At 33.6% G+C, this 19,159-nt stretch overlaps 1 protein-coding gene across 1 annotated transcript; it reads left to right on the plus strand.

The window, feature by feature from the left end:
* Nucleotides 1-11,341: 11,341 nt before the first annotated feature.
* LOC147388639 (uncharacterized protein At1g51745-like) lies at nucleotides 11,342-17,489 on the plus strand. Its single transcript, XM_086418517.1, has 4 exons — nucleotides 11,342-11,735; nucleotides 11,939-12,273; nucleotides 13,358-14,406; nucleotides 16,098-17,489. Exons 2-4 carry the CDS (start codon nucleotides 12,089-12,091, stop codon nucleotides 17,156-17,158), a joined length of 2,295 nt encoding a protein of 764 aa, XP_086274643.1. The 5' UTR covers nucleotides 11,342-11,735; nucleotides 11,939-12,088; the 3' UTR covers nucleotides 17,159-17,489.
* Nucleotides 17,490-19,159: the final 1,670 nt, after the last annotated feature.

Genomic DNA, 19,159 nt, shown 5'->3' on the forward strand with positions numbered 1-19,159 from the left:
TACATGATTAATAGAAATAGACCATTTAATATTCTGTTCTACTGTCGTCTCTTGTTATTACCATTGGCAGATGGAAGATAACAATTCAAAGAATGCAAAAGCAGATTGGACACCCAAATAACATGAAGTTTGGGTCAAGATTTGCTATGAATTAGTTAAGAAGGGGAGGAGACCGCATAAAGTGCTTGACAAGACCGGTTATGATTTCTTAGTTAAGGAGTTTAATAAGAGAACTAATGTTTATTACGATAGAGGACAAATGAAGAACAAGTGGGATAGACAAAAAGGCATTTGGGGACGTTGGAATAAGATTTGCACGAATACTGGCGTCTCTTATGATGTTGATAATGGCATATTAGATGCAAGTGATGAGTGGTGGGATGGGTGGTTAGAGGTACATTTCTTGTTAATTTTTCATTTTATTTATTTTAAGATTTTTGTCTATCCCACTTGTTGTAAAATAGGATTTTTTATTTTTTATACCATCATCCAAAAAATGCAATATTTCGAAAGCAACCTCTGAAGTTTGCGAAACAATTGGATTTCATCTTTAGAGGCACATATGCCACTGGTAGCCGGATGTGGTCACCTGCATCTGGTACAATGCCATCTGCATCAGTACCTCAGGATGAGAATCTAGATGAGGATGATCTAGATGATGTCATGCCAACCCAGCATCCAGAGTCTCAGACACCTCTACAGGAGACTCCTGATGATGCTGATGAGTTTGAGGATGATGCTACTCCTATTGTACCCTCACCCACAACCCACGTTCGACGCAGAAGTGGAGATACTCTACTACCTCAAAGTCGTAGGCAGAAGACGACCACTGCTAGGCAAATTAGCCAGTCATTGGAGATGCTTGCAAATGCAGTCCACAGTCAGATATCCGCTTCTATCAATCCCACTTTAATTAAAAAGGCAGTATTCAAGAGTCAATCGAGCTCTTAGACCAGTTACCAAATGTACCTACCAATAGTGATCTCTATCGTTATGCATTGAAGATGTTTATAAAGAACAAACAATTCAGAGAGGTTTTTTGTGCATTACGATCAGTAGATGTTCGTCTTGAGTGGTTGGAGGGCGAGATGTCTGACTTTATGGTTGAAAAAGGCATTTAGACTTGTTTTATATGTAACTAAAATATTTTTGTGGGTTTTATGATGCACTTATAGAGTGCAATATACATTGGTTATTTTTGGCTGTTAGATGGATATTGTACATATTATATTTTTTGTTAGATGGATATTGTAATTAATATTTCTATTAGATGGATATTTTTATTTGTTGTTAGATAGATATATACTACTAATATGAATTCATAAGCAGGTCATGGATTCAGATGTTGATACGATGAATACTATCGATTCAGTTGATACGGCTGATACTATCGATTCTATTGATGATTCCACCAATACTGTCGACTCAAGTGTTTTAAGTATGGCCACTACAGGAGGCGTCCTAGGTTCTTCATTTTATTGCGAGAATTTCTTACATAGGGAACCACATAATAATAGTCAGTTAAAGGGGATTGATTTTGTGCGGGAAACACTGGATGATAATCGTGCGACGTGTCATTCATTATTTAGAATGGAACGACACGTATTTCTGAATCTGTGTAGTCTTTTGGAAGTTCGAGGTCTATTGAAGATGGAACGTTACATTACTATTCAAGAACAACTAGCGATGTTTTTATTGATAGTAGGACATAATAAAGGACAAAGATTAGTTGCAAATAGTTTTGATCAGTCTGTTCATTCAGTTAGTAAGTATTTCAACAAAGTTCTTTTGGCTATGGTGAATTTATCAATGTCCTTAATTGTACCTCCCGACCTCAATGAAGTCTCTTCGCACATCCGTAACAATCCTCGTTTTTGGCCATATTTTAAGGTAATATATATATATACATTTGAAAAATACTTGTTTCATTAATGTTTATATATTAATATATCTTAAAAATATGTAGGATTGTATTGGAGCGATAGACGGGATGCATGTTAGTGCATTTGTACCAATAGCGGAACAAATACGATATCGAGGACATAAGGGACTCACACAAAATGTAATGGCAACATGTTCGTTTGACATGTTGTTCACTCATGTGGTGGTTGGTTGGGAAGGGTCAGCTAATGATTCACGTGTCTTCCTTGAGACATTGAATACTCCCAGTTTAAATTTTCCATATCCTCCACCAGGTTTGTATTTAAAAGTTTTTCAATTATATCTGTTTATATATAATCTTATAAATTAATATATTTTTTTGGATAATAGGTAAATATTATTTGGTAGATGCTGGGTACCCACTCATGGATGGTTATCTCGCACCTTATCGAGGTGTTCGATACCATCTACAAGACTATAGGAAATCACGGGCAAATGGTCGAAATGAATTATTTAATCATTTACATTCTTCACTTCGGAACATGATTGAATGAACCTTTGGGATTTTGAAAGCAAAATGGCCAATCTTGAAGTTGATGCGTTCATATAATTTGGATAAACAACGAAACATTGTTATTGCTTGCATGACATTGCACAATTTTATCAGAAAACATGCTATCGTCGATGAAGAATTTGCTCGATTCGAAGAAGAAGGATCAACGGGAGTAGAAGAAGAGGGCATCACTAATCAAGAGTATCCAGTTCCCCCATTAGTAGGTCGTCAGAGTCAACAAACAATGAAAATACATAGAGATTTAATAGCTGATGCCATTTTTACTGGCAATCATTGATGTATTTTCATATTCTATTTTTTAATTTTGTATTGTAATTATAAATATTGTAAAACAATGTTGGAATAAAGATTATAATATTTTTAAGTATATTTCGAAGATTCTATACTTATTTATTTATTGTCTTTATGTATGATGAATAGCATTGATGGCAAACTATACGTATCCACCATGTTGTTCATGTGGTCGAGTGATGACATTAGTCATAGTTAAAACAAAAGAAAATTATGGGAGGATGTTTTATAGGTGTCCATCTTAGCAAGTAATATAGTATTGATATTAATGTTGGGTGCGTATTTATATTTGGTGGCATTGATATTAATTCATGTGTTATTTTACTTTATAGAGACATGCAGGGTCTTTTCTGTGGGTAGATGAAGTTGACATTATCAATGATAATGTTCCTCAAGATAAAGTAACAGAGTCAAATAAGAAGAATGAAAAATATATTTTGTATGCATTTATTGGATGTATATTTTTTATGTTTTATTTATTTCAGTTTTACTTATTATATTAACTATGATTATTATGTTTAAATGATGTCAGAATCTAAATGTGGTGGTTGTGGATGTGTTATGTCTATACGATGTAATGTGGATGTGCTATGTAAAATGTGAAATTTGGATTGAATATTATGCAGGTATTTTGTTTATCAGGAAAATTTCATATGTTCAATTTCAATAGGAGATGCTGTCGAAATTTTTATAGAATTTTATTATATTTATCTATATTTAATGTAATTATATATTTATAGGGGTATTTTAGTAATTTTTTATGCATTCTGTGTACATTATGTTGGATTGTGTATTATGCAGGTATTTTGTTTATCAGAAAAATTTTATATGTCTATTTTTAAGAGGAGATGCTACCGAAATTTCTATAGAATTATAAATTTTTCTATAATTTTTTATAGATTTATAAACATTTTAAAATTAAAATAATTATTTTTATAATTTTTTATATAATTTTATTATATTTATATATATATTTAGTGTAATTATATATGTATAGGGGTATTCTGGTAATTTTTATGCATTCTAGTTGCATTATCAACCTTAAGGGCATTCTGGTCATTTTACCATACTATAGCAGATTTTAGAAGCTGTATCAAACAGTCCACAGTCAGATTCTAGTCAACAGCACAACAGTTTTAAAAAGCTCTATCAAACAAGTTTTTCAGCTTTTCAGATTCAGACAGCAAATTCAGACAGCAGATTCTGACAGCAGAAGCTGACAGCAGTTTTAAGAAGCTGAATCAATCAACACCTAAGTAATCAATTTATGAGTAATTTCGATATACCCCTCCTGCTTTTGGTGAATATTTTAGATGTCCCCTCAATTTTCAAAATGCTGACATGCCTTTGACCATGGTATTTTTTAAAGAGTAACTTAAATTCCCTTGTCAAGACCTTTGATTTTTATTTATTTTTTTATCCAAAAAACAATTTTAAATCTCTTCACATATTGTATCGTATCGAAATATATTTCAACATTTAAATACAATACAACTTACAAGCAAAGAATCGAAACATTCATTGTTTCAAAACCAACTTTTAATTTTGTCGAGAAATCCATGAGAGATAGAAAGAGAATTGGTTGTCCAAGCTTCATCAAAATTGGAGAATCAAGATCGCTTCAACTTTAGATTCGTACGTCCTCTTCATCTCCTTCCGTCTATCTTTTCAAAATATAGATAACCGTGTTTTTAAATTGAGGACATGCCCTTGAGCTCAGTCTTTTCATGAAGACCAAATATTTAGCTAGATAAACCCCTTCATGTTTTGTAAATATTTGATAAACCCGAGTTTCAAATTGATTGACCTCAATCTCCTCGGAAAGATTTATTATTTAACGTGACAAATGTATTGAAATGTATAAGTAATATATGGGTAATGTTTCAGTATCGTATTGGTTTTTGTGGAAACCAATACATCTAAATGATACGAGATTTTAAACCATATTTTTATTTGTATTAATAGTGTTATTTGTTATATTACAACTCAATCTCCTAGTCTCATAAGTCATCGATTCAATCCAACTCAACATAGGATCAATTTCGAAGAAGGTTTTCACGGGTGGTCATTTTCATCACCCTTGAACCTCCCTTCGAGTGTGGAATGCAACTTTAGGTCTTCCCTATTAATCCAAAGTCATCATCAACGTATAATGACTCATGGAAAAATACATAATCTCATAGTGTAAAAAATGGAATCTAATTGTCAAGATTTATATGTATCGACCCCCATTCTCTCTCTCTCTCTCTCTCTCTCCTTTTCTTGTATTCTTATATGTATAGTGAAGAATGAAATTAGGTTGCTTACAAAACTTGAAATATGAGGAAATAAATATAAAAATTGTCATTTAAAATGTACCTAAATTGTCCATTTGATATATTATTCCAATATCTCATTCATCGAAATCCCAATTATCATCAACACCTTAGACAAAAATTAACAAGTGATGTGGAGACATCAGGGATCAAGAACCTATCCTATTTGGGCCATATTTTAGTTTTAGGATTTTATTTTAGTTATTGATCCATTTTGCGTTTTTTGAGTCCTATATATTTTATAAATTTATTATTATGAATTTTTAATTAGTAGGAATTTTTTTTCTTTTTTCAAATCAGAATTTTATTATTATTTTTAGGAAAGTTTACATTTCAAGAAATATATATTTTGGGAATGTTTCGTTTCAAGAATGTTTTAATTTATGAAACTTAATTATTTTGGGTTATTAGGATGGAATAAAGAGTCCTAATTTGGTTAGAAAGATTATTTTTTTAACTGATTTCTATTTTAAGAGTTGGAGTTCTACAAGAACTCTGAGATAGGGTTTTCTTTATGTATACATTGTATTACAATTGCTTTAAGAAGAGAGAATGATGAATAAAAAATTAGTCCAAATATTTTTAATATTATTTCTTTGTGTGATTTCAAGGTTCTATAATTTGATCGCTTCTCTTTATCTTTTCTTCATTTTCTTTTAATTCAATTGTTCTTGATTTTCAAATCTTAAATCTTGTATTCTTTGAATCTTTTTCTCTCAACCCGTAATCATTTTATCTTTCTCTTAACCCTTACTTATCTATGTACAAACCTCAATCTTTAGCCATTTCCTTTATCGCATAAACTTAAACCCCTAATCATAATAGTAAAATTTTATAATTAAAATCCACAACCAAACTCTTTTAGGCTTACCCTAAACCTTTGAGGTAACACATTGTAACTCAAATCCTTAATAAAAAAATTTAAATTAATTTTTCCAACCTCATTTTTCATCTTCTTCCCTAACCGTCCTGTATCAAAAAGTAAACCCCAATTATTTTATTCTCTAACCAATTTCACACAAAATAAAAATCTCCATGTCTAATCTTTCATCATCATTTTCCCTTTTTGTACTATATGGGTTGAAGAAGACTAAAATCTTTTTTTTTTTTTCACTTCTTTATTTTTTCACTGTTGTGATCATCAACCTTGGTTTAGTCTTTGTTTACAAGTGTTATCAAATTAACATTTGATTCATATCCAACAAGTGTTTTCCACTAAAGTAGGGCACAAAAATAGACATAAAACGAGCAGCATATTAGTTTAGTTTCTTGTTTTCAATACTTGCAAGAAACTAAGTCTCTTTTTAACAATAATGCCTTTATTTTGTAGTTAATGACTAAAATACTTTCATAGTATTTCTAAGTTATATAATTAATGATGAAAAAGTCTAAAACTTTTAAGAAGAGTTTCTTAATAGATCCTGTGGGAGGGGTTTCTTTCTGAATAGTCCCTAACTTTTGTGCAATAGCTTGATAGTCCTATTGAGTTTAGGACCACATCAGACACAAATTGCCTTGTCTCTCTCCTTATAAACTCTCGGGCCTTTGTACTCATTGCTAATTGATTTTGAGTTGGACCCCCATATTTATCATAGTATCACAAGGGACCTTTCTTTCCTCTACATCACTTAGTTCATATCTCCACTTGCTTTTGCCCAATCAAGCCCACACGTGCAAGAGCGTGTTGAGTTTACTCACACATCGGACACAAATTGCCTTGTCTCTCTCCTTATAAACTCCTGGGCCTCTCCACTCATTGTCAATTGATTTTGCCCATATTTATCATGGTATCAAAAAGGGGCCTTTCTTTCCTCCATATCACCCAATTCATACCTCCACGTGCTTTTGCCAATCATGCCCACACGTACGGGGGCGTGTTAAGTTTAGTCCCAGATCGAATACAAATTGCCTTGTCTCTCTCTTTATAAACTCCTAGGCCTCTCTCCACTCATTGCCAATTGGTTTTGAGTTGGACCCCCATATTTATCAAGTCCATCTAGTAATCTTTTTTATTTCGTAATGGTTTATCAACCTCATCTCTCGTTATAATCTTTTTGAAATATCCAAACTACTATTCTTCGCATCTTCTTCATGTACTCAAGTTTTCCAACGACGGTTGTAATCATTTTCGACATTTTTTTTCCATAAATAATAAATAGAGAACAATGTACTTCTAATTTTGAATATTTAGATATTTTTTCGATTTATAACAAAAATGAAAAATGAAGTTGAGATTCTAAATTTTTTGAAGATTTCATTGTCATTTTTTTAGAGTGTTCCTTTCGCTACTATAATATATGCATTTTAGGTATTTCGAGATCTATCAAGAAACGGGAAAAAAAAAAAGGAAACAAATCTAAATATCAAGATCACCACTTTTGTTTCGTCGAGTTTAACATTTTATTGTTGAATTTGACATTTTTTATTGTTGAGTTGGACAATTTTTAAAAATTACCAAATTCAACATTATAGCCACAATCGCTCCTAACATTGTCGCACTCAATACTTTTTGAAAATTTGACGAATTCAAGTTTTGAATTCGACAATTTTTAAAAATTACCGAACTCGACAATAAAAAAATATTGAACTCTGTAATAAAATTGGTGAGCTCAACAATAAAAATATTGAACTCGACACTGTAAATGTGGTTCAACTTTTTTTTATTTTTTTTGTACTCGATATTCAATAGATCTTCTCAAAATAACCAAAATGCATATTTCATATAATCAAAAGTTACAAGGAAATCTAAAAAAAAAAAAAATTAGAATCTCAACTTTATACTTGATTTTTTGTTATAAATTGTCGAAGTAAATCTAAAAATGCATCTAGCTACCACCGAAAGTTAGGGACTATTTAGAAAGAAATCCATCCCACAAGATCTATTAAGTAATTTTCCTTACTCTTAATATAACTATCAAAATATTTAGAAAAATTATTTATCAAAAAGTACTTACTAGACACTTACACCAAAAAATCAGTTGTGCAACAAAAATTACCAATTGTGCAACTTTGATTCCACCTTAAGTGCTTCTACAAAAGGACATTGTCATCCATATTTCATACCCTCTAAAATCTTTTAGAGCAGAACAACAAAATGTTTGTCATGTCAGCTTAAAATTGATAGGTATGTATTCATCCTTGTAACCAAAGACAACTTAAGTTTCATCACTTTGTCATTGATAGGCATGAACTCATCTTGAAAAATATAAGCAACATGCATGTTTAGGTGTGGTTGGTTAAGTGTTCCTCTCCCTTTGTGAGCTCCGTCAATCGTCACTTACATGGATAAAATTTTATCTCGTATTTTACCAAATCATGGCATTTTTCAAAATATTTATCTTTGTCAACAATCTTCAAGAGAAGAAGTATGGTCAAGGAAAAGTTCGTCAATTTGGAAAATAATTTTAAATCTAAATATGATAAGTTCTTGGGTTTGAGAAATATTTTTAAAACACGCTAGTCAAATAATTTTCTAAAAAAATGTTGTTCTAGTCATTTTTTTCAATAATAAAATTTTATTTTCTAACATAACTTGCATGAAGTTTTCATTAGGATTGGTATTTGAAAGATCCAAATATTTTTAGAATTCAAATTATATGAGCCACATATCAGAATAATCTTACATCGATACCACTTTTTCACGGACTTATCGGGCAACCCGAGGCTTTTACATTTCTATAGGTTTTGGATAAGCTAAATAGTTGTCAAAAGGCCTAGAAAGTGATAGAGTAGTGTAGACTACACAAGAAAAAAATATCTCAAGGGTTACAATCAGGGGGGGCTCCCCCTCACCTTCTCTTCATTTTTTCTTTTGCCTTCACCTCCTAAATTCTCTTCACACCTTATGTTTTTGGGTGATTTAGACCCCCTAAATTTTGTGAAAATTTGAGATATCACACATGTTTTTCAAATAGATGACATGCCTATTTTGACCTTCTTGCCCCCACAACCCCTTGGTTTTTTGAGTGACTTGGCACCCCTCCACATTTTGGTGATTCTTTGAGATACACTTTTTCCCTCAAATTGTCAACATGTACCACCTTTGACATTCTTCTTTTATAGACTAACAAAAGTAACTTAAATACCATTATTTCAATCTCTAACAACAACAAAAATCATTACCTTTTGAATTATTGATCATTGAGCTCTTCAACCTTTACAATAAATTAATTTTAATCTATTTAACCTCATCTTCAATCTGTTTTTTTGAACCTCTTGTTAATCCTTCCTAGAAAAAATAATAGAATTTTCTATAATAATAAAAAAATCATAGAAATTTCTACGAAAAAACAAATCACAATCTCTACTTCAATGATCCTATCTCGTTTTATATGTTTGAATGTTAAAGTAGATTAATCTTATGATTGAAGACTAGGGTAAGGAGTTTTACTAAAGATTTTGAAACTGACTGGGTTTGAGAAAGAGAAACCAAAAGTGGTTTCAGGTATAAAATGGGGTAATGAAGTCATTTTGCATCAATCTAGTAGACTAGACAAAGGACAAGGGAGCATGTAAGCATTTTGGTGAATATTTGAGATAATACAAAATGACCTCAATACCCTCCTCTTTTTCTTTTCTTTTTTTCAAAATTTCTAACCATAAACTTTTCAATTTTCTCTGAAGGACAAGTTATCTTCAAGCTTTTTAACCTTACCAATTGACTATAGCTCTACCCGTAGCAATAGTGGTGTTCCATGTTGTATACAGTAAGAATACTATAGATAGTTCTAGATGTTTCTTAGGAGAATTCTCAATATAGAGGCTTAAAAAGGTTTTAATGTGTAAAGGTGTAAAGAATTCGAAAATGTGTCTTGAACCATTTTGAATCGATTTCATGTGATTCGATCCTAGCCATTCGTCCACATCCTCATGCCTTTATAAGGGGATGACTACTTCTTTTGTGAATAAGCTTAAAAAGTGAATTAAACTTTCAAATTAAGTACAATTGTGCATGCAAGTTTGCGTTTTAATTGTGTTGGGATAACTCCTATAACATGGTGGGAAAGACAAACTTGAGTTAGACAACTAACACAATTTTGAATGTCGCATGAGCTCTAGATAACATAGGCTAGGACCATGAAAGCATGCTTTAAAATGAAGAGCCACAAAAGACGCCACTGCCAAATTTCGATTCATGCTTGTAATGCACAAATAACGTCTACAAAGTATTGAAATGTCATGCATTGTGGCGTTCGATTTGAGCAATGTAGGTAGGTCCAAGCACGATATGAGCAAAAATTTACAAAGAAGTATACAAAGGTGAGTAAAGAAGGCAAAAATATGTAAATTCATTCTAATATACTACGTTGCTCAATCAAAATTTATACAAACTTGATCATTGAAGTATGATATATGCATGTGTCAAATCTAGACCATTAGTAGGGTTTCCAAATATACCGTTTGGTAGGAGTGCAACTTGGTTCGGTATGGAGCCAAATTGAAATCAAACCGACGTAAGTCGATTCTATTATGTAAGAACCCAAACCAATTTGAATTACCATAGAACCAAACCAAACCAAACCGAACTAAATTCCGTTAGGCTCGATTCGCTTCCATGGGTTGCCAATAATCCTACAAACCTACTTGAAGCAACATACATTCTAATGAAAAACTAAATGATTAACATGTAATATTTTACATAATAAGGCATTAATCTATCTATATCCTAACTCCTAAGTAATAAGTATAACAAAAAAAATCAATGGAGAGAGATGCGAGTCTAATTATTTTGGGAGTTTTCAATTTTAATCTAAGTTGTAGGATATCCTTTTGGATTAGAGTCGTGTTGGAGTGACCTCAAGCTGGAACCTCATATCGCACTTCTTGTCGTGAAAGTGGATAGGAATCGTAGATATTTTTTCACTCTTACCTCGATGAAAAGCATTTATAGTTCTCATACACTTTCACATCAAGGAGTGCGATATGAGGTTCCAGTCTGATGTCACTTTGACATTATTCTTTAGATTAATTGTCTAAAATAATTCATATAAACTAATAGATTCTTGATTTGATTCAATCCTATATAAGACTTGTACATTTTTATTAACTTAGAATCAAAATGCAAGTTATTCCAAACCGGATCAAACCAAACCAGCCCAAAGCTATCGATTTAGTTCGGTTCTGAATTTAAACTTGATCAAGTTCCACCCCTACCCTTTGGGGTGGACCAAATTATTTAGTGTGGTTCATGGAGTGAGAATGTGGGTGGACCCATTGTTCTGGCCAACTCAGCTACCACCATGTGTGATTGTCCCTGTTTGAACAGAAAAAAAGAAACTGTTGTCACTGCAGGGGTACCTGTTTCTCTTTCATCTCCTTTGCATATGGTAGACTGAAATAGATCTAGTGGATATCAATCTCCAACTCCAAGCGCATGTGAGCAACATAAAAGTAGGATTTCTTCACGATACGCTTGCTGCGTAGTGCGCACCCATATTTTACATTTATTTTTTCTCCTCTCCAGATTCCAGAACAAATCTGAAATCCGAAAAAAAAAAAAAAGAAAAAAAAAAGAGAAAAAAAACTGATTCTCTGCAACCTCTCATAGCTCCAAAGGGGTACCAGAAGGTACGTCTGATCCAACAGAGAGAGAGAGAGACCATATGTCAAAACCCTATTTTTTCTTGCTGTTTTCTCAGATTCCTCTTCAACGCTCTCCAGGCTCTTCAATCCAGGTTTTATATTTGTTTTTTTTTTTTTTTTTTCTCTCTCTCATTTTGTGTGTGTGTGTTTTTTCTTGGACCCAGATTTGATTACTTGATCTTACCACTTAACCCTTTTTTTTTTATAATAAATATTTTGAAGTTCTGGAATTTTCTCTTACTTTGCATGAAAAAAAATTAGATTTTTCTTGATTTTTGTGATTTTTGGCATGAAGGGTACTCGCATTTCTGCTGGCAAGGAAGCTCATTTTGATTCTAGAAACTTATGATGTGTTGAGTAATGGAGGGTGGAACGGCATTTTAAGAACAACTGGTTTGCTTTGGTTTGGTTTGGGTTTTTTGCTTTAGTTTGTTGTGGAAGAGAGATGGAGAGTGAGCCAAACTCGAAGCGGATCGATCCGTCTGTTGGAGGCCTAGTTTGGGTTAGGCGTCGCAATGGGTCATGGTGGCCTGGTAGGATAATGGGTTTGCATGAATTATCAGAAAGTTGCCTAGTTTCACCGAGATCCGGAACTCCAGTGAAGCTTCTTGGGAGAGAGGACGCAAGTGTGTGAGTGTTTCTCGATCACATTCTCTCTTCTTTTCTAAGAATCTTTGTAGAAAAATGCTAGATTTGAATTATTGTTATATTTCTTTTACTTTAGATTCACTACTTTCTTTACTTAGTTTGTGACACAATGTTGATAAAAGATTGTTGTTGTTGTTGTTGTTGTTTTTCTCCTATTGTTACACTTTTGGTGTCTGTTGAAGAATGTCGACTTTAGATGATATATGAGCCTCATTTATCACCATTGTTCTTGAATGGTGATTTGGTTATAATGCTAGTCCTCGATGGGTGGTATCCATTGATTTTGGAATAGGTTTCGTGGTGTTCGTTATTATGTTTTTGCTAGGCAAGCAAGATTAGTGATTAATAGTAGGTGAAGGCAGGTTTTGAACCCAGGTCAAGGATTCAGTAAGTCAATGATCCTTTTTGATACTGTCCTCATTCAGGCTCCAAACTGTATTAATGCATTTTTTCTCGGAAAAAAGAAAAGGTGAGAAAAGTTGGTGCAATGATATTGATAGATAATTTTGAAGTGTATTCTGTTATACTGGTTCGGATGGTTCATTGTTTAGGTTGTGAGAATGAACCTTTTCTACCTACAACAAGATAAGGCATATGGTCCATGTCATAACGAAGTACCCTACTTGACTGATTCTCACTGAAAAACTCTAGTGAAGTGTGGACCTTTGAGGCTAGCATGTCCAAGTGGAAACGCTATCTGTTAGATACATAGAAATTAAGAATCTCAAGGGTAAATTTTCTGAAGAACTCTGAGGAAAATTTTCTCTAGGCATTAAATGTAACTTAATATAGTGCGTATGTTTTACATAAAAGTAAATACCTTATAACTTGTTGTCTAAGTTATTTCCTACCTATTTATACTTGTTATTGAAAAGTTGGTACTTTTAGGCATTGTTTTCTGTTTAGCTTAGAAATTTAGAAGATATTAATCTGTTTTAGGTGTTGAACTTATTTACATTCAACTTTGTGTTTGTCACTTGTCAGAAATTTCAGGCGTCTATTTCTTTGTGTATCTATGGTTTTATGTTATTCAGATTATGATTTTGGAATTGTTTTTGGCCTTCAGAGACTGGTATAATCTTGAAAAATCCAAGCGGGTGAAAGCATTTCGTTGTGGGGAATACGACGAGTGCATCGAAAAAGCAAAGGCTTCTGCAGCTCTTCCTAATAAGAAAGCTGTGAAATATGCTCGCAGGGAAGATGCTATCCTTCACGCTCTCGAGCTTGAAAATGCTCATGAATCTAGTGAACATCACGATTTTCAGTCAGGGGCAGATGGTTCAGCTGACACAGAACATGATACTTGGGTGAGACAACAACAAAGCGTGCTCAGTCCCGACAAAGAACACGAGCATATTGACGGGAAAGGAAGTATGTTTGAAGTCAATTCAGCCCAAGAGCTATCTCAATCTGGCATATCTTTTGAAGATCCCAATCGGATCACTACCCGTAAGAGACGAAAAACCCCAAATGATTCGGAGGATGATGGAACTGAAGGTACTAAGCGTATGAGAGGTCTTGAGGATCTAGGAATGGGTGTGGCATCAAAAAGAAAAGCCAATACACATTTTCATACTGAAGGGTCGCATGATCTAGTTCAACTAAATAGTGCCTCATTTAGTGATCCTAATGCCTATAATGCTTTGTCTAATGTAAATGCTATTTCTTGCTCATCTCTGAAAAGTAGACAATCTCAAGTTGCGAATGTTCATGGAAACATGAAGAGGAAAAACCGTCGTCGACCATTGACAAAGGTTTTGGAGAGTACAGAAATGGTGTCTGTTCCTGTTCTTTGTGATCGAGGTGCCAGTCCAGGTCAATCATCTTTTCAAAGAGTAACTGACAGCAAGTTTTCTGCATTAGAGTCTACTGATTCGAAGAAGACGAATGTTTCAGTTGTGATCAATAATAACTCGGATTGTACTGGGGCTTCATGTGAAAGAGAGATCTCTCCAAATGCTTCTGAACACACTTGCGATGCTGGTGTTGATAATGTGATCCTTCATTCTGAATCGAAGGATAGTGAATTATCCAGCATGTCAGAGTTCCCTCTGAATGACTGTTCAGATGGCTTATTTGATGTGCCGTTTGTTGGGGAGGAAAAGCACGCTGAAGGTACGATGTTTTATATAGAAGTAAATTTTTTCAAATATGTACTTCATGTCTTCTTTATGTGAGTTCTTTCTTTCTTAATTCAAGGGATTGTCATAATTTGGCTTAGGCTAACATATAAAGAGCCCATAGAAAAGGAAGAGAAAATTAGATATCTCCATCTTGAGAAATATTCAATTAGTGGTCTATCCTATGTAGTGCAACAGATAATGGAAATTCTAGGCAAAAACAACATAATGCTCGACAGGTCATGACCTTACCCAGGACACGAATACATGGGCTATTTTATATCGGTTAAGATATAGTCATTAAAGATGGGCAGGATTCACTGAAGAAAACTACAAACAAAAGAAAGAAGAAAAACAACCCACTAATGCAAAGATAATATTTTGCATAGTCATGACTTATTGCAAAATGATTATTTACCTTGGAAAAAAAAGTCTTCGAGAAAAGCTAATGTAGCAATGCATGCTGTGCATGGTGGTAGGTTACTAAATTTAGCCTTCTGTTACTCTAGGAGACATTAGATTCTTTTAAGTTATTAAAAAGACTCAATGTGTCTAATTTACACGCAAGGTGTATTCTGCAATTTCCGTTTTACATACAATTTAATCTTTTGCTTTTCTTTTTCTTTTTTTTTTTTTGTTTTATGATGAGAGAGTTTGTAGATGAAAATAAAGAACCAAACAGAAGGCACATTCATTAGATCACAAAAAACAAAAGCCAAAACCCAGAACTTTTTTTTTTGTGATAAGTATAAGATTTCAGTCTGAAAAAGGAAAAGGAGGATGAGAGGTCCTCCAAAGAACAAACAACAAGCCAGAACAACGAAACGAAGACACAAGCCAAAAAAACAACAACAAGAGGACCACCTCACTAAAAGGGCGCCAAGTAAGAACAAATTTCATCCCATCTAAACACAAAATCCTCAAAGAACACCCCAACAAACTCTTTGTTCAACTTGCTCCAAAAGAAGAGAAACCCCAGAATATCCAAATTCACGTCACAAGTCTGCTGTTCCTTTCCCTAAAAAATCCTTTTGTTCCTTTCCTTCCATAAACCCCAACCTATGGCAAAGGGGAGGATGGCCCAGAGATACCTCTTCCTGCTAGAAAATATATTAAAATTCCTCCCAACAAAGAGAGATTCCACAGACAATGGAAAGACCCAAGCTACCTGGAACAGAGAAAGAAAGTGAACCCAAATTTCTGAAGTAAAAGCACCGTCTCTTCTGACCTCCATGTCTTTTGATCCATAGTTGTTTTCAACGATGAACTTGTTCCTGTCCTTCCAAATATGTCATACCAATCCAAATGGTATCTTCTTCCCCTCAACAGTTATTTTCATACTTGTTTTCAAAGATGCGCTTGTTCTGGAATTATATGCTTACCTTCTTTTTCTGCCATCATATTCTGGTGCTTGTCATTTCACTATTATTTTCGTGTTGAATGTTTGTACTTATTTTCTTTTGATTTAGAATCTTGGCTACTCAATTGCAGTGGTGTAACCAAAAGAAACTATTTTGCTTATTGATCTCCTAATAGATTTATACCTGCATAATCCAAATTTTGAAACTTCCTATAATTGCAATACTTATTTTATGTCACCTTTGTTCTAGCCCTTTAACTTTTATGTGTAACCGCTGAATCTAGAAGATATTCTATTTATGCTGATTTCAATTTTGATTTTTCTAGGTTTTTTCCCATTATTTGCATCTTGTGCATCCAAAAAGTTCCAATCTGATGTTGTGGGAAAGCAATCTTATGATGTTGGATCGATACTGTTGGGCAGTGAAGGGCTCGATGAATCCGGTTCCACCAGTTTTAGTAATGTCAGCCCTAGAATACAAAAGGGTATTTCAAAGTGGCAGTTGAAAGGAAAGAGAAATTCAAGAAGTCTGAGGCAAAAAACAAGTCAACGCTCAGAGTTGGGTAGATCTGGAGATATGGATGATGAATCAGATGCTTTTTTGGTGGGTGCACCTCATATAGATGGGTTGTCTCTAGGCTTTAGCCGTAAAATCGAAACCAGCACCTTTAATGAGTCACTTATGGCAGACAGCTCCTCTAGTTATCTGGATTCCATCAATTACGGTTGGCGGAGTTCAGAGGGGAGAAACAAGTCTGCAGCACCGAGAGGTGTACCCATTTCCCATCTGACATCTCAAAGGTCACTTCTCCATCAGCAATCTCGTTTCACAACCCACTCCCGATATCAGATTGCGGATGGGTCCAACAAGAATATTTTTGGGGTTGGGGGATCTTCATTGTTTGATGTTAATCTCGAAGTACAAGCAAGCTACAAGGGTCATCACGTTCCTCTCGTTTCTCTAATGAGCAAATTGAATGGCAAAGCTATTGTAGGCCATCCCCTCACGGTCGAGGTTCAAGATGATGGTTATTGTGATCTTCTTCTTAGTAGCATTGATTCAGAAAATATGTCGGATCAATTGATGGATGTTGCTAGTAGTTCGATCCTTCTCGATGGGGGTTCCAAAGCTTTTTCTACTCCACAAGCGAAAACTAGTTATGCAGTCAAGTCACATAAGTATTCTACATATCCAAAGAAATCTCCGAAGATAAGGAAATGTGGACTCTTGTCTAAAAAGACCCGTAAACTGTCTTCGTTTATTAGTGCTCGTGAACAAAGGGAGGAAGACAAGAAACCAATGGTGGAGAAGACGGCGGGACTTGTTATTGCTTGTGTACCGGTGAAGGTTGTGTTTAGTAGGATAAACGAAGCAGTGAAAAGGTGACATATATTAACATGAAGCGACCGATGACATTGGTTTCTTGAGGGAGGTTGTATAAGTGGGAAATGCGCTTTTTTGTTTCTTAGGGACAGAATCGGTTTCTACATTGTTGTACATTTTGCCTGGAAGGTAAATCGGTTTCTGCATCGTTGTACATTTTGCTGGAAGGTAGAAATGTAGGATTGAAAAACCTTTTTTTTTAGTTGGGCATTGTCCTTTTAAGATTTAAAATTTCGGATAAGTGATGTAGGACAACTATGGTAGGTTTTTATGACTTTTGTATATGATGTAATATTACTTGAAATGTAAAGATGGTAGTTTAATTTTTGTTGCAGGGTTTATTTCTACTGCCCATTATAGTTCTTACCCTTTAAAATTTATTTAGTCAGGTGCCAATTGGTGGAGATTACCTTCTTGGATGGTTTTGAATGTATATTCTGTTTTGGGGATTTTTTTTTTTTTTTGATAATTTCGTAACACCCCTTCAAAATTTGTGATATTAGGTTTGCTTGCTTTGAAATGCAAGATTAGGTTTATTCTTTTGATTGAAAGTCAATTTCACTTTTTGTTGATGATTTAAGGGTGAAATTTTGCTTTTGAATAGTACTAAGTTATCTTTTTTGAGTCAAGTTATTCATTGGAGCGTCAAGTTTAAAAATATCTTAAATATTAAATATGGATATATTTTTTAATTTAAACGAACGTGAAGTGCCCAATATTAAATAATTTTTTTTGTTTATTTATAATTTTAGAGCCACCTTCATGCTCACACTTTCTAGGTCGAGTTAGGCAATGTAGATGATTGAGTCTTAATTCAGTCCAAATTTTATCGATTTTAGATTTATGAACTCGACAAAGGGGATTGCTTTTTGAAGATTTCATTGGAATATGGGAATGGGTTTGTCAAATTTCTTTGTGTAATTGTTCTTTTGGTTAGATCGATGTCAAAATGTTAAGTGTGATTCAATAATTTGTTGGATCAAGTCCTTATAGGGTTGGTCAGATTGAAGCTGTATCCAAGCTGGGTTTGGAACCGGATCTGATTCCAAAAGTAATTGACATGTCCTTATTGGATCATATAAGTCTCAGACTTCAACATTTGGAACCAAACATGTTTTTGGTCTTGGAATTGGCAAATCCTTATTGAAAAGAATAATTCTTGGACTTCAACATTTGAGTCCTAATAGGTTCCAATAATATTTTGGTTAAAACCATTTTGATAAGAGAATCAGATTCATATATGATTTGATACTCTCTTTTTTTTAATCATAACCAGATCTAATTCAAATCGCTTATTGGATATCAATCATTTGGATCCAAATCCAATGTGGTATTTGATAAGAGTAGATTGTACCTATATTATGTTCAATTACTTATTAGATGAAGCCCTTACCAAGTTGTTTTTTTTTATTATATTAAATAAAACACTTATATTAATAGCAAACCAGACCAGTTGAGATAGTCGATCAAATTACAAGAATTAAGTTACAAATATAAGCAAATTATGGTACTAATTTCCGTACAATGATTCTCATCTAAAATACAAAATCATTAGAGAACACCCCCTTGAAATCTGATTCAAACTTGCTCCAAAAAATCTCTGAGACTTAACACCTCCATAATAATATCTTGAAACTCCATGGACTACCCATTGAAAATTCTATTGTTTCTTTCTCACCATGTTATCCAACACACAACAAAAGGGGTAATCAAACAAAGATATCGTTCCACACTTGAAAAAAAGACAAAATAGAATTAACCCACAAATAATTGAAAAGATTCAAGAAATGACTCTAAATCACACACACGAGTGGACAATGCAACAAAATGTGAGAAATAGATTCCCTACTCCCCCCATAAACAAATAACATATATTTGTCCCAACAAAGTTCTTAATTATGAGATTATCAAAAGTTAGAATTTTACCAGATGTCGCCAATCAAATGAAGAACGACACCTTTGAAGGGATTTTGTGATCACAAACAGGGTTCCACAGGAAAAAAA

This window comes from Akebia trifoliata, chromosome 12 (genome assembly GCF_017979445.1).
Source record: "Akebia trifoliata isolate Shusen 1 chromosome 12, ASM1797944v1, whole genome shotgun sequence".
In the NCBI taxonomy this organism is placed as follows: domain Eukaryota; kingdom Viridiplantae; phylum Streptophyta; class Magnoliopsida; order Ranunculales; family Lardizabalaceae; genus Akebia; species Akebia trifoliata.

Coding starts and splice junctions, on each gene's coding strand:
- LOC147388639 (XM_086418517.1), top strand. CDS start 12,089: ATGGAGAGTGAGCCAAACTCGAAGCGGATCGATCCGTCTGTTGGAGGC. Junction 12,274..13,357: donor GGGAGAGAGGACGCAAGTGT/GTGAGTGTTTCT, acceptor TTTGGCCTTCAG/AGACTGGTATAATCTTGAAA. Junction 14,407..16,097: donor GGAGGAAAAGCACGCTGAAG/GTACGATGTTTT, acceptor TGATTTTTCTAG/GTTTTTTCCCATTATTTGCA.